At 42.6% G+C, this 25670-nt stretch overlaps 1 protein-coding gene across 2 annotated transcripts in view; it reads left to right on the top strand.

The window, feature by feature from the left end:
* SYN3 (synapsin III) overlaps positions 1–25670 on the top strand; it is a 178126-nt gene that overhangs the window by 111853 nt on the left and 40603 nt on the right. For both annotated transcript variants that reach the window (XM_033162091.1, XM_033162092.1), the window contains one exon: positions 18994–19056. In XM_033162091.1, the coding sequence (XP_033017982.1) occupies positions 18994–19056 (63 nt within the window). The remainder of the gene's footprint in view (positions 1–18993; positions 19057–25670) is intronic.

The following is a 25670-nucleotide window of genomic DNA, read 5'->3' as shown; positions in this document are numbered from 1 at the left end:
AGATGAATAGGTACTACTGTGGCAGGAAGGTAAATAGTGTTTCAGTGCTCTGTGGCACTTGTCATGGTGTCCCATTGCACCAGAAGCGAAAACCCTAGCAGCAGCTAAAGTGATTTTTGTCTCCTGTTTTATCAGTGCAACTGACTCTCATTCTCCAGGTTATTATCTGGCAACCCTACTGCCTCAAGCCACTGTGCTCCCTTCACCACTGCTGCATTGCTAAGAGCCATTGAGCAGTGCAAGCTTGTGCCACACAGTGAGGGCTTGCATAGGAAGCTGCCTTATACAGAGTCATACCATTGGTCTACCTTGCACTTACTATGACTGGGGTTTCAGGTAGGAGTCTCTTCCAGACTGACCTGGATGACACCAGGAATTGAACCTGGGATCTTTTGTAGGGACAGTGTGTGCTCTTCCTTTGAGCTGCAGCCGTACCTTAATCCATATCAGGGGTAGGGAATCTGCAGCCCTCCATATGTTGTTGGACTCCAGCTCCCATCATCCCTGACCATGGGTCATGCTGACTGGGGCTTAGGGGAGTTGGAGTCCAACTGCATCTGGAGGGCCCCAGCTTCAGATAGATGCATTCTAAAAGGTCACACCCATTGCTAGTTGCCAAGTCCTAATCTGGAGAACTGCCCTGCCTTTTTAACAGCCCCATAGCTGTAACAGAGGATGTAGCTGTCTTGTTTCTCCTTTGGTTGCAAGCTAGATTTTACAGCTTAGCTGAGTGGAGGTAACCTGTTTTGTATATCCATAGTAGGATCACAAAATAATCGTTTTGCCCCAGCTCACCATGAGCACAATGACATGTTTGAAACACATTGATCCTTCATTTTCTTTTCTTTTTTTCTAGCATAGACCTAACCATCTGGAATTACATCTGAGGCCTTGTTCACGTACATGTTCCCTTTTTTTAATAGGGTAACTTGAAGCACTTAGTACCATTCCCAGGATTTGGTTCACTGGATTTTGTTGGCTGCCCATTACATTTTCCAGTAATGGAAATATCATACCCGCTGCAGACACAGCATACAAGGTGGGTGCAGCCATGCCTAAAACATGATGCAAACCAGTCACCTAATCATGCTGAATTCTACAAGCACAAAGTGTGAGGAGGAAAAATGCAGTCATTCTGGCCTTTTAGATATGATGGGGACTCTACCCTTAGAGTTGGCTGCATGTTATACAAATTGTGCCAGGTAATGGGTCAAGGAATGCGCCCTGTGTTTGGGGTATCAATTAGCAGGCAGCTAATTAGTTAGACTGAGCTGGTGGTTTATTTGTTCTGATGCTCAAGTGTAGCTCTTACATGGATCCAGTATTAAGTGGTCTCTTGTGCCAGCTGTGAGCATCTTACTTAAGTTTATGGACAAGTTTATGGGCTCCTTTGTTCTTTGAGTCTCAGGTTGTCAGGATACAAGTGGCATTAGCATTGTATCGGCAGTTGCAATTTTCCCACCAAGTCAATGAAAAAAGCAAAACAAATATGGCTGTCAGAGGGCTGGTTTTAGGAGAAAGTTGGGGTGGGAGAGACACGCCAGGTGAGAAGATATTTATTGGACTACCTTCTGTTGGCAAAAAATAAAGAAAAATCCAAATGTTCAAACTTGTATACCAACCTGTTTCTAAATGGGAGACATATGTGTGTCCATTTATTTTTAGATTGCAAACTATAGTGACTATACTTGCCATAACAAATGTGTCACATGCAAAACACTTTGTTTTGTATTAGTGCTGAAGAACAGAGATCTATTCTGTTTTGTGCTTGAAGAACACCACCAGAAGTTAGGGTGATAAATTCAACAACTGATCCTGCCACACAGGCCTCCTGTAAGGCCCCTGGAGATCTTGGAGATCATTTTACTTCTACACCTACCTACTCTTTCTCCTTACAGCTGCTTCTCTTTTTGTCTTTTGTTACCCATAGCAGTCCCTGATGATAATACCTCCACAAAAGATGAGAACATTGTATCTCACTGAGATAACTCTTGAGTTAAATAGGTGTTCTGTTTTGCACAGTCATTTTCCACAGTTTTGGTGGAAGAGATGTAACACGTCATTGGTACCTTGGACAGTGCTGTGCAGAGCTCAAGCTGGCATTTCCATAAGAACAGGACTCGGGTGTTGTTTCAGCAGCAGTGATCTTCAGATTCAAGGCCCCTCCAGAAATCCTTTATATTATGCATTCGTATTTGTGCTCATGAGCACAATGTGTGGTCATGCTTTCTATATTGTCTGCACCTGCACAAGCTTTGAGGCAGCTGCTTCATTTCCAGTCACTGTATGTCCTGTAACTTCCTACCGAAATTCCATAATTTCATTTATACTACAAATGTTCCAGGTTTGTTTGTTTGTTTGTTTGTTTGTTTATTGGCCCTGCTTTTGTTGCTCCATAGCACACGAGTGGCCCTTCAGATGGCAATCATGCAATAACATTGGGGAAGCATTACAGAACAATTAATATAGCACAATGATGTTTGGACTGTCTGGAATAAACACGCCACTAATGCACTATAATTGTGTCAACAACATGTTGCAAAATACATGCATGCAAAAAACCAACAGTCTGGAAGGACCCTGAGAAATTTCGGAAAAGTTGGCTTAAGTGCATGTGAGGAAATGTAACATGTCTCTGTTAAAGCTTTGAATGCATCTATCTTTCAATTTCCTTCATAAGTAATTTTTCCCCATTCCAGTTTTTCTCTGTAACCGAACAAACTTCTAATGCTTTTAAGCTAAGATCTGTGCTTCTAAAGAACAGAAACAATTGCCTACCTGGGCACTAGTATGTTTCTCTATTGGGATTCATGTCAAATTCAGAAGGAAGACAATCAATGTCTGCATCAATTTTATTTACACCCTGCATCAAAAACGTACCAGACATATTAGTAATTTTCACAAAAAACCCACAAACATACACACAGAGTGCTGTTAGCTATCCCTACAACTGTTGGTGGAAAGGCTACATATGCATTCAACAAGAAAGAAATTTTCATGGGAAACCTGCCATAATCTGGATGATGGGCTGTCTCTTATATGCCAATGCCTGCTCGTTTGGGGAATCTTGTGAAGCAATACACTTCCTTTGCATATATCACAGTTCAATTCTATTTCATGTCACTCAGCAGTCTGTTCATCATCATAAGGTGTAGTGCAGGGGTCCCCAAACTAAGGCCTGGGGGTGGGATGTGGCCCACTCGCCTTCTAAATCCGGCCCATGGACAGACCAGGAATCAGCATGTTTTTACATGAGTAGAATGTGTCCTTTTATTTAAAATGCATCTCTGGGTTATTTGTGGGGCCTGCCTGGTGTTTTTACATGAGTAGAATGTGTGCTTTTATTTAAAATTCATCTCTGCGTTATTTGTGGGGCATGGGAATTCGTTCATTATTATTTTTTTCAAAATATAGTCTGCCATCTGCCCCCAAGGTCTGAGGGACAGTGGACTGGCCCCCTGCTGAAAAAGTTTGCTGACCCCTGGTGTAGTGCAGGATGGGGCAGGCCTCCTCTCTCTTTCCATAACAGTTCCATATGTTTACTTTCTTACTGGAGCAACAGAATTGGAGAAGGAAGCATTACACATCAGGAAATCACTTCTCTCTTCTGCAAACCTGTGGCAGCACAAGAGAAGCAGGACAATATTGCATAGCCCATTTCAATCTAAACATTCTGTGCACCAGTCTAATCAGACTAGTGCACCACTTTGCTCATACTGGTATATATTCAGCGGTCTGCATTTCCACTCTTTCCCCACCCCCACCCCCCGCAAAAACTCTGGCGCCTGATAATGTCATCAGCCAATACACACACCAACATCACCATCCCAACTCCAAGTGCACAGCTCCGGCCACCAGCTGAAACTCCCAAGTTGGACAAGAATAATGAGCATGAAATGAAGGTTACTGTAGTTCAGTGGTTGCTTGGTTTGCACCTGGATATTTAAATTCATCAAGTCTCTGGTTCCCATCAGTAAGCTGCAAAAAGTAGAGCATACATCAGGAAACAGAATGAGAGCCAAGAAAAAAGGAAAGGAGAGGAGGTTGTTGCTTTTCTGATGACATTCGCAGAGCAAGAGCAGAAATAGAGCTAGATTCTCAGATAGCTACTTTTGTTCTTGTCTGGTTTCTTATTATGAAGACATTTCCTCTTTAGCTTCCTCTCTAAGACTTGGAAAAAAAAATGTAAATCCTTAACTTGTCTTTCAATCACCCAGAGATCTGTTGTCTATGTTAACCAAAAACAAAACAAAACCTAACACAATTTGGCTGCAGACTCAGAGCTGGTTCAGAAAGGGCTCAGGATATAGAAACTGCCATATACTTTAGCTCAGTAGTGTCTACAGTGACCAGCAGTGGTTCTCCAGGGTTTCAGACCAGAGACATTTCCAGTCCCACCTGGACATGCCAGACATTGAACATGGGACCTTCAGCATCCAATTAAATAACAAACCATTTGCCCCACTATCATGATACACAAAATCAGTTGTCTGAGGCAATCACCTTACTAGTACTGCTACTAATGCATTGCCATAAAAAGGAGTTGCATCAACATGGAGCTGCAGTCCTTCCCTGAAAGGCTGTCAAGTAGTAAAGCATGAGAGCAAACCTCTGGCTTGCATTTATCCCAGGTAATGCAGCCAAACCCCACAATAATACAGTTCAGAAACTGAAATGAATATATTCATAATCCTCTAATGTACAACCAGCCCTAACTTCGACCCAACAAACTGTAATAAAAAAAATTGTAATTCAAACCCAGCTTAATATATTCATTTATATTTTTATGCACCTGGGGTTGGCATAACTAAGCAACCCAACTCTGCCATCTACATTATTTACATTTTGTTAAATAAAATGAATAATAAGATGTGGGACAAAAATCAAGAAGAAAGCACCCATGCAGACCCTTCCCTTTAACAGTGGTGAACATAGCCAGTCCCACACATCTGGGATTACCAGAAAATGTTTCTGTGGCAGAGGATGTGCCTTTCAGGAAACACTGAGCCTCTTCACCTCCTGCTCAAGGCTGTGCCCCTGACTAGAGGCCCAACATATTCTTGCTTTATGTTTGTGATGCAGACTAGTAGCCTCATTTGTTAGAACTGTGGTACAAAGTATTTATGAATTTGTAGAATTGCCTAGACATGCCGTATTGAAAATATATTCCAGGCGGTGTCCAAACGCACAAACAGCACAATCTGTCCGCCTACTATTATTTACAGAGGGTGAGATAGTTTTTGTCTGTAGGCCTCTTTTACTATGGGACATTTTTGCTTCAGACAAAAAAAAAATGCCCTCAAATAGCTATCAGCTGAGGAAAGGGTTTGATGAGAACATTCCAGTCACAGAACAACACAGAAGTGTTTTTTGGGTTCACAAACAATGGAAAAAAACAACCCTGGTGTCTCCTGCCTCAAACAACAAGTATTGAAGGACACTCAGTTCTGTCTTCTTCCTAAGGTATTTATACAACTTCACTTCTGTAGTTTTCAAAATGCTACAAAGGTGATTTTATCTTCACTGTGTGTTTCAGGCAAATTAGAAAACTGGAGCAGCCAGTGGCAATTTGCCATCTTTTAACCTGAAACCAGTGAGTCGTTGCCTTTTGTGTAAATAAAGAATGCCATTATGGGGGTTAAGCACAAGGTGGCACTGGACTGATTGGTATCTGGGCGGAGTTCCCTGTTGCTGTTCTTTCTTGTTTAAGGGAGACAGCCAAGTGCTTGCCTAGCTTCCTGACTGGTGTGTCCTCTAAGCTTTTCATTACAGCCTTGAATTCCATTGGTGGCTGGTGTCCATTGGGACCAACCAGTAGTGCAGAAGGCAGGGAGGCCAAGAAGCCAGACCTAATTACAAACAGTGCCAACCCCTGATTGGTTGTAATTAAGGAGAGAGGCAACTGGAGGTTGGCCAAGGGCAAACTGATGTTGCTGGGGCACTGCCCCATTTACCCTAATGGACCAGCCACCACTGTTTAAATTTCCAGTTCAAGCCGTCACAGCCTCTCACACCACATTACTTCCAGAATCCTTGGGATTTGGGATGTACAATTTGACATGGTAACAAAATGTGATAAAGTCTCAGAACGGTTTGGGATTTCTCCTCTGAAACTTGCAAACCATAATGCCCAGCTGTCAGAGAGGGTATACATTTCCTTTTAATCAGTTGTTTATTGTATTAAATATCTCTGAATGTGAAGGAGAGTTATTACATGAGGCAATACAAGTGAAGGCTGAAACAACATGCTGCAGTTTAGGCTTGGTTGTTAGAGCTTGCGACTCTTAACCTCAGGGTCATGGATTCAAGCTCCATGTTGGGCAAAAGATTTCTTCATTGCAGTGGGCTGGACTAGATGATCCTTGTGGTCCCTTCCAACTTTACAGTTCTATGGTTCTGTCCTCTCTTCTATAGGGAGCACTCAGGGTTCTGGCCATGCATTCTTCCAAGCAATACATTCCATTTTCTCCATTTTCATTTTTCTTTTCTAATTGGTACTCTAAATTCCATGGCCACTGTGCATGCTCACTCACCACAGATCTATGTTTTTGAATTTTTGCTTTGAAAATAATAATTTGTTGTACTTCTGCAAACCTTGGGGTTCACCCGGTAGCATTCACCACCTGTGTTTGCTATTATAATGAGTGATTTAACACCACGGTATAAAATTGATTCATCATGGAAACATGGCAGAGTGGAGACAAATTTGATCCACTTGTGGTGAAATTATATAGGAAGCTGTCTTATTCTGAAGCATACAACTGGTCCATTTATAATCCCGAGTTTCAACGAGAGGCTGGTCAGACCCTGAGGAGGAGGAGTCTGAGGCCTTAGATAGGGAAGACCCTGGTTTATTTTCTCTTAGTTTTTAGTTTATTTTCATACATCAGTCTTATGTAGCAGCAGAAACGGAAAGCCAGTTTCTCCTGAATACTATATGCTGGAGTTAAACAGGGTAAATATACCATCTTCAAGTCATCTTTTCAGAGAGATATAGGTGGCTGCTGTCTAGAGTGGAATGCTGGACTATATTGACCTTGGTCTGATGCAGCAAAGCAGTTTTATGTAATATTTCTACTTGATCCTTAAAAGATACTGGGCAGGAGTGGCAGTGTAGGAATCTAATACAGAACAGATGATGAATTTATTGACTATTGCAAGGATGGAAATAGCAATGAAATGGAAATGTTTGGAAGCGCCAAGAATGTATGGTCGGATATTAAGAATTTGGCAGGTTGCTGAATTAGTCTAAGTGACAAATATAGTAAGGGCATTGGAAGGACAAAAGCTCTGATCATTTCCCAAGGAACATGCTTTATTTATCTAATTTTGGAACATTCATTCAGGAAAACAAATTGGACCAGGAAATTTATTGTTCGTCTTGTAATCTTCCTGTATGAGAAAAAATATGAAAATTAAAAGCAGTGCTGTCAAGTATCCCGTTTTCCCCGGGAAACTACCTTATTTCAAGCTGTTTCCCGCTGCCATCCCTTTTTTTATATATCCCTTTAATTTCCCGTTTTTCAAAGGAAGCAGCTCCTCTCCCTCCCCCTGCTGGCCAGGGACTGGGAAGACCTCGCCTCCTTGCAGCCTCAAAGCAAGCGGGAGCCATTTCCTGCGCTTACAGGGGGGCCTATTTGGCCCCCTGCATCAGCCCCTATCAGCTGCCGCCGAGCCCCTCAGCTAGACAATAGGGTTAGCTGGGGGGGGTTCTCACTGGCCTTTCTTCACAGCCTGTGGTTTTCCCTGGTAGGAATGTGACCTTGAACTCTGATAATTAACGCCTCTTGCTTGGAGGCTTGGCAAACATGTCTGTATGTAGGAACTAGGCCTACTGTACTTGCACAATGTACAAATATGGAGTTTACATTGCTGCTCTGCCCACTTTTGCTTCTTGGCTCCGCCCACCACTGCCATGTGACTGTCCCCGGGATAGGTGAGGCTGCTGATCCCTTATTTTCAAATCTGAAAGTTGACAGCTATGATTAAAAGAAAAAAACCACTTATCTTGTGAGAACCAAGCCAAAGAAGAGGCCCTGCAAAAAATAGTTCTGCATATTAATGCTTAGCATCTATACAGTGGCGGAGGAAGAGGAGTGTGGGGGGAGCGCACTGCCCCCAGCAGCACGATCCTGGTGGGGTGCCATTACGGCTGCCCCCCGCCTGCTCTCCGCCCCCTGGTGCTGGAGCATGAAGCTCCACCGCTGCATCTATATTATGGAGCTGTGGGAGCTCCTGTCACCAATACAGAAAAAGGTTTTGGGTGGAAAGACCCAATATGAAGATGCAGATAAGCTAAGCTGCAAGGAAGCACAATATGTCAGATTGTAGAATTCTTTATTGTTTTTATTATTCTTATTAGTTAAATTTGTATACCACCCTTCATCTGTAAATCTCAGGGCAGTTCATAACATAAAAATACAAGATAAAAAAACGCAAAATGCATAATCCAAACAAGAACAAAAGCAAACCCATTAGATTACATGACAGTACTAACACTCCAAGCCCCCCCCCCCCGGCATTGAGCAGGAGGGCTGAAGGGTAATTCTAAATGCAGAGTTCCAAGTTACAGGGAGGATTCTAAGCATGCTCAGCTGAGACATTCAGAATCACCCTTCAGATCTTCCCACTCAGATTGCAAAGGTTGGAGGTCAAGGAGGTAAGGCTGGCATGCACCAGGACACTGCAGGAGTTGGGGCTCGCAGCCTACTCAAAAATTCCTTTGAAGGCCTGAATTGGGCTTTAGAGGACCCACCCATAAGGGAGCTAAGCAAGAACTATGTTGTCTGTCTTCAACAAGTGCAGACTCGGAGAACTTCTGACTCTACCCAAATGCAACAAAGTCCAGTGCCATCTTGCAAGTAAACCATATTATGACCCCTTCCACAATAAGATGTACTGTACCGGAAACTACAATTAATCCAAAATGCGGCAGCTAGACTGGTAACTGGGAGTGGCCGCCGGGACCATATAACACCGGTCCTGAGAGAGCTACATTGGCTCCCAGTGTGTTTCCGAGCACAATTCAAAGTGTTGGTGCTGACCTTTAAAGCCCCAAACGGCCTCGGCCCAATATACCTGAAGGAGCATCTCCACCCCCATCGTTCAGCCCGGACGCTGAGATCCAGCACCGAGGGCCTTCTGGCGGTTCCCTCACTGTGAGAAGCAAAGCTACAGGCAACCAGGCAGGGGGTCTTCTCGGTAGTGGCGCCCGCCTTGTGGAACACCCTCCCAGCAGAGGTGAAAGAGATAAACAACTATCTGACATTCAGAAAATACCTGAAGGCGGCCCTGTTTAGGGAAGTTTTTAACCTGTGATATTTTAATGTATTTTAATATCTGTTGGAGGCCGCCCAGAGTGGCTGGGGGGACCCAGCCAGATGGGCGGGGTACAAATAATAAATAAATTATTATTATTATTATTATTATTATTATTATTATTATTATTATTATTATTACCACCTTGCTGCCTGTCCCTCCTTCCCTTGGTTGGCCAACTAAAACTGCTTCTTGGTAATGTGCCTTAAGTGGTAAAAGGGGCTTCAAACCCAAGTGTGCAGAGATACTTGAATTGTCTCAGTTTCTGTTAGGGATGCATGAACACCCTGATTGGGATTTACCACATCTCCTATTCTAAATAGCCATTCAATGCATCAGAAGCAATTTTCGATATTCAGAGAGAACCAGAAAAGGATCCAATTGGGGTGTCGCAAACACTCATTTATCTGATGCAACTTGAATCTGATTTATGGTATGAGACACGCTTGGCACAATTAAAAAATCATGATTAGCTACCAGCTCCCAACTTTATGCAATCTCCGTAGGGTGAGGTTATCAGTATTGAATCTTATAAAAGCTTTCCTTGAGATGCAAGGCACACAATTAATTAGGGAATATAAATTACAGTACCATAACGAGGCCCAAGTTCCACAGGAAATAACGGTATCAAGCTGTGCAATCCTATACATATCAGAGGTAAGATCCATTGAGTTCAATGTAAGTTACTACCAGATCATTCTGTGTACAGTATAGTAGTAATAATAATAATAATAATTTATTTGTACCCTACCCATCTGGCTGGGTTTCCCCAGCCACTCTGGGCAGCTTCCAACAAAGATTAAAAATACATTAAAATGTCACACATTAAAACTTCCTTAAACAGGGCTGCCTTCAGATGTTTAGAATTGCAGCCTAAACCCATTAGATATTTTCCCTTGAGAGATGCAGGTAAGGGTTGCCATACATTCGGAAAATCCCAGGCATGAACTCTGGGGGGGGGGGGCAACATGCCCACCTGGGGGTTACATTTTAAAGGAAATGTGTGGGGTTTGGTGTGTGTGTGTTGTTTGTCGCAGGCTGTTCTGTGCACCCACGTGCCTCTTTCCCTGGCTCGGGTTAGCAGTGGCTTGGGCTGTTCTCTTTTTTGCTCTTCAAGATACGGCAGCCCTAGTACAGGTTGTCTTCGAAAAAGCAAAGCACCGACATGGAGAAAGAAACAGATGTTTTGCTGTCTTGCATGCAGAGCAGCTAGTTCACATTTGTCTCATTTAGTCTTGTGTGATGAAGCGTTGCCTCAGAGATGAAATCAGCTCCGACCCCCCGCCTTTTACTTTCCAGTAAAAGGAGGGGATTTGCCCTCCCCCTCCATAGACAGGAATGACTGATGGAGTGGATTTAAACAGACCACAGCCTCCTCTGTACAACCCCAGACATGCCCAAGGAAATAAGGAGACCTGTGTGCTATTCCCAAAAGAATTTCTCAAGTGCCTGTTGCTCGCAATTCCCGGCCTCTGTCCTCTTCAGTGTGCAAACATAATTATTTAAGAAAGAAAATAATGGCCCTAGTTACGGTAGTGGTTGCAGTAAGGGGCAGGGGTGGGGTAGGGGGATAGTGTTTGGTGAGTGCCTTGACAAGCCTTTATTTTATTTTATTTTTTAAATACTGTAATGGCAACTGCAGCAAGGGATGACTTGCCTCGCCTGTGGGCTGGGTGAGTTCCAGCTGTTCATCCCCACTTCCTTGGCTCAGGGGACATCAGTGGGAGCTATTATTGCCTGTTAGTTGTCATCTGCCAGCAAGGGAAGACCTGCCTTCATCAACAGGCTCTGAAGTCTAGTGGGGTTGCCAGTGTGGTGACCATGGATGTGAACCCAGATCTCCCCAGTCAGAGTCCAGCACGCTAACCACAACACTACCCTTTCGGCAGCTCACTATTATATGACTGGTGATCCTAATAAATTGTATATTCAGTTTTGTACTGTTATTCTTTGCTGTCTGAGGATATATCTAGCTGTCTGCATTTTTTTTATTCTCCTTGCGGGCATGCCTACACTTCATTTCACAAGTACACTATTGCTTCACCTGCTTAAATAAAGCTATTCCTTTATTAGATCAACTAAAATGTCATGGTTATAGGTAGGTAGCCGTGTTGGTCTGCCATAGTCAAAACAAAATAAAAAAAATCCTTCCAGTAGCACCTTAGAGACCAACTAAGTTTGTTCTTGGTATGAGCTTCCGTGTGCATGCACACTTCTTCAAATACACTGAAACAGAAGTCACCAGACCCTTATATATAGTGAGAGAGTGGGGAGGGGTATTACTCAGAAGGGCGGTGGGAATGGGTGGTTGGCTGATGGGTGTGGAAAACCTGTTGATGACTGTTAACGACTGCAATTGGTCTTACAGGAAAAGGCAAGGGGTGAGATGGCTAAAGATAGCTTTGTCATGTATAATGAGATAAGAATCCAATGTCTTGGTTCAGACCAGGTCTCTCCGTGGTTTTAAGTTTGGTAATTAGTTGCAATTCAGCAACTTCTCTTTCTAGTCTATTTTTGAAATTCCTTTGTAGTAAGACAGCTACTTTGAGATCTTGTATAGAATGTCCTGGGAGACTGAAGTGTTCTCCTACTGGTTTCTCTGTCTTGTGATTCCTGATATCAGATTTATTTCCATTTATCCTTTGGTGTAGGGTTTGGCCTGTTTGTCCAATATAGAGAGCTGAAGGGCACTGTTGGCATTTGATGGCATACACAATGTTAGAAGATGAGCAATTAAATAGTCCTGAGATGGTATGTTTGATGTTGTTGGGACCAGTAATGGTGTTGTCCCGGTGTATGTGGCAGCAAAGTTGGCATCTGGGTTTATTGCAGGCTCTGGTATCAGTGTCCATGTTAAGTCCTGTTGTTGTATTATTGTGGGTGAGGAGTTGTTTAAGATTGGGTGGCTGCCTGTAGGCGATGAAAGGTCTTCCTCCCAGAGCTTGAGAAAGAGAACTGTCATTGTCTAGGAGAGGTTGTAGATCTCTGATGATGCATTGTACTGTTTTAACTTGGGAGCTGTATGTGATTACTAGTGGTGTTCTGTTATTTTCTTTTTTGGGTCTGTCTTGCAGCAAGTTCTCTCTGGGTATCAGTCTGGCTCTGTTGATCTGTTGTTTAACTTCATCAGGTGGGTATTTTAGTTCTAAAAAGGTTTGCTGTCGATCTCTTAGGTGGGAGTCTTTGTCTGTAGAGTTGGAACAGATGTAAAGTAACATTTACTGTAACATTTACTATTCTGTGTAAATGTCACAGAACAGTGTGCAATCTTTTGAGTTCTCCAGAACTCTTCATCAGGCTTGACAGCTAACAAGGTTGGCCGGGGTGTGGGTGAGAGAGAGATTAGCTGGTTGTGAAGACATAAGTCTTCACTACCAGCCTTTTTTCTCTTTTTGCGTGTCCAGGCGGAGTCCCCCGAACCCCTGAGGGAAATAACGACACGTGACAGCGTTCTATGGGATTAAATTGGCCACAACTTTATTAATATTCAGATGTAGGGAGATCTTGGCTCAGGCATTGAGCGTTTATCTTTCCCAGCCCCCAGCCGGGGTTCTGGGTACTTTTAGGGTTATCCAGCATGAGTGGGGAGTGGGCTAGCTCTGGAGAACATATGTTCAAGCAGATAGCCCACCCCCCTGTTCACCACCACTGGAGGGGGAGGGCAGTGACGACCTCTGGGCATATGGCCAATGCCTCCCCCTGAGACCCCTTTAACGGGAACCGTTATTGATGCCACAGTGGGGGCGGGGGTCACCGCCCCACACACGCCCCCAATTTTTGTAGATGACTAAAGGATTCCGCCCAAGGCCTGCAACTGCCAAAGTTGTGGCGAAATGGTATGGGAAAGGCGAAACCTGCCAATGCAGGGAAAGTCCTTTCCGGCCCTTAAACAGCAACCTTGACATAGCAGCGCCTGCGTGCCTGTGTGGCTGTGGAAAAAAGGTGGTTAACCTGCAAAGTAAACGCCAATTGAGGGAGCGGAGGGTGGGGAAGCTCTGAATCCAACAGCCGCTTCCCAGGTATGACTCAAGTTCTATTGTGTGTGCTGTATAATCCCTCCTTCTACCTGGCCAACCCCCCCCCCCCGGCAACACCTTCCCAGTCGGGATTGGGTGGCTGCTGGAGTAGATGGAGTCCACAGGTATCCAACCTGGGAAGTTGGTGCCAGGCCCAACTGCCAGGAGCTGCTCCAGATCCAAGGGGGCTACTCGCGACCACGCAAAACGCGCACCCCATTTGATGTGGGGAACGTTCATTCCCTATCCCCTTTCTTTGCTTATCATCTAGCCTGATGAAAAGCTCTACATAACTCAAAAGCTCTCACACTACTTTGCCACATTTTGGTTAGCCTAATAATGATATTGCCCTAATATGGGTTTTTTCCCCCTCTTATGGGCTGGCACAGCTGCCCTTAGGTTTGTTGATTTTTAAACAACATCCCCTGCTTGTTTTCTAGTCAACATGCTTTCATCATGGTCTACTCTACACACGAATTCCGCTCATGAAGAAATGATACGTTTTTCTCTGCCCTCAGTACTGCCTTTTAAAAAGATTCCTGTGTTTAGACAGGTGGCAGCTGGGGATTTATTGGCCCAAGTTCACCATTGCCTGAGCAGCTCTTTGAATATATGATTTCTTTGCTGTTCTTCTACCCGTCTGGATTTGTTTTTACAATTCTCATGGCTGAAATGCTGACAAAATGAAAAGAAAAAACTTTCAAAAAGAAAAAAAAAAGCTTTTATAGTGAACCTGAACTGTGTCTCGCTCTCATTTGACCATTGGGGAAAGGCGCTTGAGTCATATATAAAAGCTGGTTAAAATGACGAGAACTTGGAAAGTCAGAGGGAAAAGTTTAAAAGCTCTGTGTCTAGCCTGGACTCCACCAACCACTACAATGGCATGCTCTAACCACAGCAAGTATTGTGGTCTGTGGTTTGTTTCTTCCAGAATGCAAGTGACTCCACATTGTTTTTCATCAGCAATTATGGCAACAATTATCAAAGTGCTAGGTGGGTGTTTTAAGGAATCAACCACACTTGTGGTTTACCATGTTGACCAAATGGCCCACCATCTAGTAGGAACATTAGTAACATTTGATTTCTAAGGAGATATACCACTCAGTAACAAAGGACATCCTCATGCCCTGTCAACGGTTAGAAAGAGAAGCTAGCATGTCAGGTAGCAAGTTGTCAGCCATCCAGGAAACTCTACCCTATATGTGGTATGGAGAAGGGGGCAACCCACTGCCATGAAGCAGAGTGAGGCTTGGGGTGGGCATGTAACCTGCTTTAGTGAGGACAGTATTTGAAGGTGTCTTCTATTTAAAGGGCTGTTCAGTTCAAGTCTGGTTTAAAGATAAAGAACCAGAAGAAGAAAGGAGAGCAGGAGGGACATTGAAGTTGTTCATCCACAATATGTATCTGAATGCCACTTGCAGAGAACCACAAATGGGGAGGGTGCTGTTGCAGTCAGGCCCTGTTTTCAGGATTCCTAGAGCCATCTGCTTGGCAACAGAAGGTTGGACTGGCCTTATCCACCTGTGCTGTTCTTATGTTAATTAGGAGCTGGACAGCAGGCTAAGCAGGCACACAGGTCACTTGGTTGCAATCTACCCCACTGTGATGCATTGTATTTCTGTGCATTTACCTCCAAGGAGATCAAGGTGGTATACGTGATTCTCTTCTCCCCGTTTTATGCTCAAAAAAACCTGTGAGAGACAGTGAGTGGTCTCCCAGTGAGCTTCATGGCTGAGTAGGAATTCAAAGCCTGGTCTTCAGGTCCTAGTCAAGCACTTTTAACTGTTACACCACACTGGCTCCCCAGTTGTAGTCCTAATACCCCCTATGGACGTGGGCATGGGGACTCTGCCTCCGGCAGTAAATGTCTTGAGCTGGCACTATATACATACACTGGTCATAGAAAGTCATTTTGTCGAACTGAAGTTTGGGGACACGACTGCATTGCTTTAGTTGTACAGACAGCAGCTTATTCATCTCTGATGTGACAGCCTCACTCCTTAATCCACAAGCCCACTGTTCTCTGTCTGCGTGATCAACGTAGGCAATTTGAAAAATTCAAATGATTTCATCCTGTTTGTTTTCCTGTTTCTCTTAAGAAAGCAAATCTTAACAAAACAAATACTCTGAAGTTCACTGGTTTATTTTGTCCATGATTTCAGTACAAACATGTTTGTTCTGGTTAAACTCTTGCAATGCCCTCTCTTAATTATATTCAACACCCTCCCGTGAGAATTGTGACTGAGGTTATATAAATATACCACACTTGGTTCCAGCAATTCTAGCTTCACTCTTGTGGCTGTCATATCCCCTTGCTGCATTTATATAGCCAAACAATCACTGAGACTGAAATTCTATGCACATTTGTTTCATACATAATGACGAAGTAGAATGACTTCTTGTGGGGGCAGTTATGGGAAGGCTGGAGCCAAATAGCCTCTGGTCCCAGCCAAACCAGTGGAGAAGGCCTTGCTGCCTCATCTCACTTTGTCTGAAGCTGACAGGCTGAATGGCTATATCAGATGTTGCCTGGGCATTCTAAGAACATAAGAGCATAAGCAGAGCCCTGCTGGATCAGACCATGACCAATAGTCAGGAGTGGGGGGGGCATTGTAGTACAGCAACATCTGGAGGGCCAGATGTTGTACGGTGGGAGATTTCCCACCGTAGATATAGCTATGGGTTGTCCCCATCCTCCTTCCTAGGTGGGGCACTGCCTAATGAACCAGCTTCCACTGGCCAGGTAGTCTGATTGAGTATATGGCTGTGTTTAGTGTTCCTAATGCTGGGTGCAAAGGGAACCCATACCACTTAAGGATGATGTTGGACATCCAACTCCCATCAGTCCCAGCCAGTGTAGCCAACAATCATGGGTGATGGGAGTTGTAGTCCAACAACATCTGAAGGGCTGCAGGTTTTCCACCGCAGATATGGGGCAATAAATAGGCAGGTGTCTCTCATTTCATTGGTTTTCCACCGCTGAGCTAGCCAGAATTACCTGTTCTGTGAGCAGCACCCCAAAGTATGAGGAAGAGGTTAAGGAATTCCATTTCTGTGAATTATGATATGAAGTGACCTAATCTGCACTGCCTAGTCTAATGGAACCTAATTGGAATCCAATTCTCCTTTTAAATTCTATACCTTTCCAAATTTTGAAACAGCAATTTCAGCTCAAAGAACTTATCAAAATGCATATGTATTCCTATGCCCCTTTAAAATGCATTGGGGGTTGTTATTGAGTTGTTGTTCTTATTTTGATTATGTGTTTTGTGGTTTTATAGTTTGATTTTATTCTGTGAACCGCCCTGAGACCTCCTGGGCACGTGCTTATTTTGCCTAATGGTTGATCCAGCCCTGCATGTAGCCACTTTTTCCTAGGCTTCAAACTATCAGGGCTGAAATTGTGCCACCAGAGTCCACAAATTGTACTTACTATGTATGTTTCTATCCAGGAGGTATTCCTGGTCTCAAGGGAAATATGACATGTTAGTTGTATAAGCATCCTCCTACTACCCAACATCTCTTGATGCATAGGAAACATGCCAACACACGCACACATGTCCCCCCCCCAAAATGTACCAAAATGTGCTTATATATAAAACTGCCACAGATGGAGATAACAACCCTCATCTATATTTAGGTCATGCCAGGTTCTTTTCCTTAGGGATAATTGATAATTGGAACAACAGCAATTTCTCCACCTGGAAAATTCTAGTTTATCAGCTATAAATGGTAATGCGTCATCACATGTTAACTGTTTAATGATTCCATTGCACTAAGCTTCAGTATTTATCTTCGTGGCTTACTTCAAAGAAAGCTGAAGCTCAGTTGGGTAGAAAAGGAAATTTTTTTCAGGTTCAGTCTTTCTCACACCTGCAAAACAAGCTGCATCTGCCAAAATTCCTTCTTAAGAGCCATTCAAAAACATTTCCAGTGTAGTCCAGTCTCATGTTGCCATGATGATGATGATGATTTTATTTTGTTTTATTTGTACCCTGCCCATCTGAATCACCTGGGTTCACAGATGAAAATGCTGTTAGTTTCCTTCCTGGGTGAGCAGCAGTATTTAGGGGCAGAGGCACATCTACCTGTGTTGGAATATGAGAGATTGGATAACTACATTTAGCATACATTATTTGGGTAATATCTTTATTAGGGCAGCTGACACATCCCAAAATAGTGTGAAAGCTTTCAAGTTCTCTAGGTCTCTTTATCAGGCTAAACAAACCAAAGCTGAGTAGAGGAGGGAAAAGGTTGGCTGGTGGTGAAGTCACAGAGTCTGCATCTGGGCTCACAGTCTTGAGATGGAGTCTAAGGGGGCTCTGTGAGATGCTGTGACCTGGTGGAAGTTACTTCTGAGTAAACATGCATAGTCTGCATGTTGAGTATTGCATGTGGCAAGTGGTAGGGTTTTGTGGAATAGTGATAAATATGTAGAAGGATCATTTATGAGTCATTGAATCAGTCGTTCTTGTAATTATTTTTAGCATTGGTCTTAAACTATGCAAGCATGGATGAATTAAGTTAACGTTACTGGTAATCACAGCCTTTATCATCATCCTAATTAGAGAAAGAGAAAACGCACTACGGCTTTGTGAACTGTTCATTTGAGCTACATGTAGACTAGTGCATCCTTCGCCCTCCTGTTGGTGCCTTCCAGGCATTTTGGAGGACAACTCCCATCAGCCCCTACCTAAGCCCCAGCTATTCTTCCTCCCTATCATTCAGCTATTATCAGGAAAAATGGGAATTGCTTGTTTCCAGTTCATTAGGTTTAGAGGATGGTTCCTAGTATGTAAAAATCCTCAGATGAAGGGCAGTATATAAATTTAACTGATGATAATGATGACATATAGCTCTCATTTTAAAATGTGCTCTAACAGTTTGTGGGGAGGAAGAGAAGGAAAGTTTCATGTACTGTATGGGATAAAATTGCAGAGACTTAAAGAAGAAGAATATCATGAAGAAAGTGTGAGCCAGGAAAAATATGTGGCAAAAGGCTTTATTTCCAAATTGTTTTCAGAAGCTGCTTCTACTGAAAAGTCCACTAAAAATCTTGTTTCCAATGAGCTCTCTTTAACTATCCATAGAAATCTGTGGACACCCACACGACACACCTTCTCTTGCTAAACTTGTAGCCCCCTGGGATGTTTTTCCCTTAGTCCAGTTGATGTTTCATCCAAGTTGCATATGACACGACTGGTGATCCTCCCTCAGAAGTCAGAGTGTGTGAACATTCAGTGGTATCACAGCAGCTCAACCGGTAGACAGGTGACAGCTAATTTAGCATATATTTTAGAATTCCACAATAAATTATGTTGGTTTTGCATTGGGAAATGTCTTCCGGCCTCTGTGCATGATGAGCTGAGTGAAATTCTAGCTGCGTGGAAAATCTGCACATGTTTGACATCGGTGCGTGGAAAGTCAGCCATATGGACATGCTCTCTGCACATGATTTTCCTTTCAACATACATTGAGAAATGCTATAGGGAAGTGCTTTACTGAAAGCCTGTTCTGCATGTAGCCACTAGTCGTATTACCACATTGTGGTGGTGCGGGGTGACAACATCTGCGTGTGAAACACAATTGAGAGCCCTAAGATTGAAAAAGGCGCTTGTCATGTGCCAGCTCTGAACAGATTTCTTCCTTTGCCTTTCAGCTCACAACTCCAGCTTTCCCTGTTGTCGTCAAGCTGGGACATGCTCATGCTGGAATGGGGAAGGTAAGTAAGAGACAATATCCTCACTTTGAGAATGACATATATGCTCTGTACCCTTTGGTGGGTAAAACAGCATACAATCCTTTCACTGGAACAAAGTGAATTTCCCACATCTTCCCAGCACCACCACAACAAAGCCTCAAGAAGAGAAGAGGGGAAGGGGGGGGGAGAGACATGATAGTAGTGTTCAAATATCTGAAGGGTGGCCACAGAGAAGATGGAGCAGACCTGTTATCTTTTGCTCCAGAAGATATGACTAGAACCAATGGGTGGACATTTTGGGGAAGTAGATTTTGTCTAAATTTAGGTATTTAAGCAGAGGATGGACAATCATTTTTGTTTCAGATTTTGCACTGAGCAGGAGGTTGCAGGGCTAAATTATGATGGTGCAATGGGAGCAAGTGTACCAGAACCCATGCCTACTCTGAACTTTTACATTTTAAAAAAGAAGTTTATGGCCCTCCCAGAAGGAAAGTTACAAAGCAAAATGTGCAGGCAACCTTCTAAGTGTAAGCTGAGCCAGCCTGGCTGCTTCTGCATTTCAGTGTTTCTAGCCAATGAGTGAGGTCTGAGCTGTGACTGAGTACTGAGTAAATAGTTTGTACACTAGGCTACAGGAATCCTTGGAGTACTAAAATGCTGCTTTTTCCCTCCTCTTTAGTGCACTTTTTCTTCCTGCATCTGCCTAATCCTTAGAAACTCTGTAGTTTTAAAGACCTTCCAGAATTCCCCTTGTCTCCCATTGCCCTTCTTTTCTTCTAGCAACTAGGATATGCCAAGAAGGGGGTTGAACAAAAACATAAACCTATGATTCTGTGATTCAGTTTAGAGGGGCAAGTCCATATGTTGGACATAAACCTGAGGCCAGACTACACAAAAATGGGAGAGAAAGGCTATAGAGTGCTAGGGTATAAGTCAGTTGGGGGAGAGAATGCACAAGGTGGGTAATCAGATTTCTCCTCAGGGCCAATTTACAAAACCTGGAAAGCGAGCCGAAGTGTGATTGCATTACTGCCAACAAAGATTCTGTATTTTCAATATGAACAGGTGTTTTGCTACAGTACCCCTGGTCCAGATCATGGAAATTCACCAGTAGCACAGTAGAATGTGCTGAAAATCCAGGACCAGGATATTAGTAACAACTGTTACAAAATGTTAATACAATAGTACATCATGTCCCAGGATCCTTATAGGATGTATAAAATGAATAATTGAAAATAATGGTATTGCAACAAAATTAATTGGAAATTTTCACCACGTTATATTATACAGTTATGACATGGGAGGAGGGGACATTAAAAACATTGACTGGTCCATTTAAGATCAGGGCTTTCCATTTGACAGCAAAACATAAATAGGATTGTGTATATGGAAGGCTTATGCTGAACTGGAGTGTACTGAGCACAGAGTGGATGCCCGCTTGAGAGTTTCTTCGGCAGCTATGAGGCTTTGGTCGTGCTTTTCACTGAATGAAAATTGGGTAGTCATCTTTCAAAGTGTTGTTGACTTGTACCCCAAGGGGCTCATGGGCCCTCTCTGTGTGTGGATATTCTTGCCTACAAAAAGTGGTCACCATCAGTAACTGACCCCACTGTTTGATCCTACTGAATGACAGCCTCCTGTTATTTGCTCTACCCCCCCCCCCCCAAGGAAATAGAGGCATTCATTTACTGGGATTTCACAGAGAAGGAAAGAAGTTTCCTGCCTTTTTGTTTGGGAGCCTTCCAGAGGAGAAATCCTAAAAACAATTTTCTTCCAAACCTGTTTGTTTTTCCCAGACTCTCTGGGATCCTTCTGCATTCAATGGATTAGCAGCTTCTTTTACTTTGGGAAGTGGAAGCAGCATTTCCCCTCCGCCAATGGAACGCTATCTGCATTTTGAATAAAGCTAATATAAGCACCTTGGCTTCTGGTCATGTATACTGTTGTCCCTAGCACTAGGACAAGTAATGTTTGCCTGAATATTATCTGTCAGTTACTCAGGAATTTAGGATCTGATATGATTTCCCCTCCCATACTTAAATGAATTTTTATCTCCATAGCAATATCCATTCAATACCACCAGCATTGCCAGCTTCTTCTCTCTGCCCTTTCCCTCAAAGTCAAACTTCCAGATTTCTGAAATCCTTAAAACATTTAAATGCTGAAATGTTGAATATATACAAATTTTCATTTTACTCTGTACAAGGAAGTGTGTGTGTGTGTGTGTGTGTGTGTGTGAGAGAGAGAGAGAGAGAGAGAGAGAGAGAGAATATATTAGAATTGTACAATTTTGTTTATCTAATGCCAACTTTGAGCAGAGCCAGCAGATATGAATTTGAAATCTGTTTGGCTGCTGCCAACTACATTACTGCAAAGCAAAAATCAGGTGAGTTCGTTGTACTCTGATCTGAAAGCCAAGTTTTCCAGCTGTGCTAACCTTTGGGTAGGGAGGAATTTGGGGATCAAATCACACCCTAGATTTCCTTTTCATGTTGCTCTGTTGCTTTCTGTGATGTGTGGACCTTAACTGTGTCCTGTTTATGTTAAAAGGAAGCTAGTCTTGCAAACAAGATGAAAAGTCCATTTGTAGGCTACCTTGTGGTTGTATGACATTTCTTGGAGGACAGCTGTATCCTTGGCACATCTTTATCCCAGACGTCTTTCATCACTGTTTGTTTCTTTGTTTACATCACATAACCATCCTTTAACTATAGATGAATTAAGCTAGAACAATTAACAATTTCTAGCTCTACCCTCACTATCTTTTTATGTTTTGTTGTGCATTTTAATTTCACATTTTTAAAAAATGTTTCTGTAATTAGTTTTTATATTTTGTAAACTGCTTAGAAGCCTGTTTTGGCCTTGATAAAATAAATCATCCTCATTACCATGTTAGGATCTGCACTCCACCCAAACATATGCACTGAAAATGTTGAAATGCCACCCTCTTTGACCCAGTTCATACACTGAACATATTGAATGGGTCACCATGTGAAACATTACCACAATGAAATGTGTGTATGTGGAAAGCCACTTGCACAAAGCCACTCAGCAACATGCAAAGCTAGCAATTCCAAAGACACCAGTGAAACTCCCTTCATTCACTGTTTCCACTTCCTTCACTGACTGGAACTGATAGACATTAAGAGGTCAATAGCTCCATATGAATGATGCCACTTGGAGCATCCACACTTTGAACAACCACCAACAGATAGCGATGGACAAGAAATTCAATTCAGTATGCATTTAAAGCCTAATCTAACAAATTCACACTTTCTGAAATAATATGTGATCTGAAACTCAGCTATCCTTCAGAGTTCTTACTCATCTGAATTTTGCAATGCACTTTTCCAACCAAACAGCACTTACAAAAATGCATATCTTAGGGGAAAGTGTGCAAAAAATGCAAATCTTAGTGAAAATAATATACAGTAATAATGTTATTAGGGAAAATTGATCACAAAAATGTGTACATTGGTGAAAACCTCATATAAAAATCTGTTAGGATAGTTTTGCACTAAAATGCTGAAAAACTTTCAATAGGTTTTTTTATTGCTGCAAAATGTGGAGAACTGAATGTATGATTAGGGGAAATTTAAGAGAACCAAAATTTACACACCCTTCCACCCCTCCAACAAATTGCACACCTAAACTGAGGAACTCCGATTATGAAATTCTGAATAAGACAAGGTAGCTTTAAAAGTTTCAACTGATGAACAATAAATAGTAAATGGTATTGAGTAAGCACTTCTTTTAAGCCGCTCTATCACTTGAGGAAAAATTCTGACAAGCCTGACCTCTACAACTGAAGACTAGACCCAATAAAAAGATATCCCCATGGTTCCTGTACAGCGGGGGTGTGGAACCAAATCTGGTTGAAAGATAGACTTTGGATCTTGGCTTAGTAAGAAAGGCAACAGCCAGGAAACCTTACATCTTAGGACTTTGCTGGGCTATTTCTTTAGCGCTGATCTGTGTGGAACAGTGAGATAGTCAGAACATGGATGAAAGTTGAGGGATCAAAGGCACTGAAAAGCATGGCCAAAGGATTATTGGCAACTGCTTCCTTCCGAAACCCAGAATAGAACTTCTGGTGGTTACCCATTAAAACGGAGGCTTCATAGTGAGTTGTTTATCAGCCTTGCTACGGAGAAAAGCAGGGAAGACCAAGAGGGCACCATCTCCCCTCCCCCCTCCCCCCAGCTTCCTCTGAGCTTTCTACAAAGCATAAAGTACTCACTGTGTGCCACTTATGTGGTAACCTGACTGCCCAGGTGACACAGGGACAGAACTCAAGTGAAAAATAGAACTTTCACCTCTCCTTGACCAGATCATGAAAAGGAGATAAGTGTTTGAACTACAGTGAAGGAAAAGAACAGCTCCTATTTATGGGTTATGTATATTTTTTTATTACTCGTACTTTATTTTTAGGCCTCTCTAATTAGATCTGTTAAAAGAGTTCCCTTCAGGTCCACACCAGGCCCAGAATTTCTTTTTTTGAACTTTCCCAATTTAATCCATGGATCAAATGGTTTTACAGCAATGGAAACTAAAACTTGGTTGTCCAAAATGCCACAGTCAACATTAATTTTCTTGTGCAGGATGTGGACATTTAAAAAACAACAACAACCATATAAAGCCAAAAATAAACAAAGTCACTATGTCTTGTTAAAACATCAACAGCCTTTTAGAGCGGTTGGCCCGACTCATCACCATGACTTTTCCAAGACTGGAAATGAAAATGAAAAGAAGAATGTTCTGAAACCAAGAGCATGAAAAAACTGGTTGTTTCTTTTCAGGATGAAGGCGAAAGAGCAAAAGGTCTTCACTTGACAAGGGACAAATATTTTCTTAAATAGAGAGGACAACAAATAACTTCAGATGTAACACACTGTGAAGTGTACCATTCATTCACATTCTGACTCATATCAGCAGCAGCCACCCATTGCTGGAAATAGCAGAGGCATCCCAAGTAATGAACGTCTTTATGCTGCCTTTTTCTGGGTACAAAAACACTGTGTCACAATGTCAATATCTGGCAAGTACCAGTAATGTGGGTTGTTGAGAACACCCATGTTTTAGATGGAGGTAGCTAAGAAGCATAATAAGCAGTGGGGTGGCTGCTGCTGACAGTCACACAATAAGGAACTGGCGAAGGGTGGTGTAGTGGTTGGCATGTCTGGATTTGGCTAGGAAAATCTGGGTTCACATCCCTATGAACAATGTAGCTTGACTACAGCCTATGCATGGTTACCGGGGAGTAAGCTCAGTGGTCTTACTGTTAACTGCTTAGATTTAATTTGTAAAATGCCTTGAATGTAAAGAAACATAGGAATCTGCCTTGCATTTGTGTGTATAAAATATGCAATCTTGAAGTTAACTGCACTGCAAGCACATTTTTAGAAGGATACCATCAAACATGAAATTCTAATTGATGGATTCTGACTTAGTTGTGCTCAGAGTAGACCCATTGAAATCAAGATGATCTGGGTAGACAGGCTCATATCTGTGTCATCATCAGAGAGACCATAATAAGAAACGGGAGGGAGGGGGTGGTTTGAACACACATGGGCACTAAATATATTCAGAAAACCTCAGGATGATGGCCAAGGAAATTCTGTACCCTCAGCTGCAGATTCAAGGAGTTGAGTGAAGACAGGGAAAGGTTAGAATGCAGGATTCAACATGACTTGGGAGTTTCATCATTGGAGACACTTTGGCCCACCTCCAAGTATACTTTGAAAATGTTTCAGTGATTTACTATGCTATGTTTTACTTGAAACCCCCAAAGCTCATTTCAAACATTTGTAATATATGGTTATTGGAATCTACACATCAAGCTTTACAGCACAAGTATTTTGTTTTATTGTGTACTATTGAGCAGCAATCTAAATATAGAATGAGAGTATATATAAAAGTGATTAAGTAAATCAAAATATTACTCCTTATGAGCAGAGATTTTTTTAAAAACTTAGTGAATAGAAATGTACCATTTCCTCTTTGATAAAATCAGTAATTGACCATGGGCATATCTATGCTACAAATTGGTTTAAAGTATTTTAGTAGCATATAGGCTAAAGTGGGTCATGTAATAAGCACAGACCCACAAGAACCTACAGCTCAGCCTTGAGTCTTTGGTCTGAGCACTAGTGTATTTTAGTTTCTTTTCATTATTCATGTCATCCTTGTGCTCAATTCAGTGAACTAAGAGTGTAATGTCCCCTTAAGCACATCCCTGCCTCTAAACCTCCCTCTCTCTTCCCTTGTCATAGAAGAAACCTGCTGCAGGCTTGCATTAGGATGCCTGCTAGCAAACTCCATACACATTGCCCTGGCTTGAGCCCCGGAGAGGTCGCTTTGGTGCTGCTAACACAGCAAAAACAATGTGGAAGGCAGAAGTTATGTGTTATAAGCTCAACTTGATTGGCATATGGTATGAATGCTATCACTTGCCTTGGTTGATGAGAGATATCATTGTGTCTCACTGGTCAGCTATCGCCCACTTTAAACCAGGCAGCCCCCCAGTCAATAAAGTGCTGGCCTACCACTGTTCACCTGCTTCAATGAGTGCTTGGAGTTCAGAATACCACTCAACAAGTGGACCAAACTATTGCATCAGGCAAAAAAGTAAAGAA

Source organism: Lacerta agilis, chromosome 10 (genome assembly GCF_009819535.1).
Source record: "Lacerta agilis isolate rLacAgi1 chromosome 10, rLacAgi1.pri, whole genome shotgun sequence".
Lineage (NCBI taxonomy): Eukaryota > Metazoa > Chordata > Lepidosauria > Squamata > Lacertidae > Lacerta > Lacerta agilis.
Note: the sequence above shows the minus strand (reverse complement) of the source record. Positions and strands in the feature narration are given on the sequence as shown.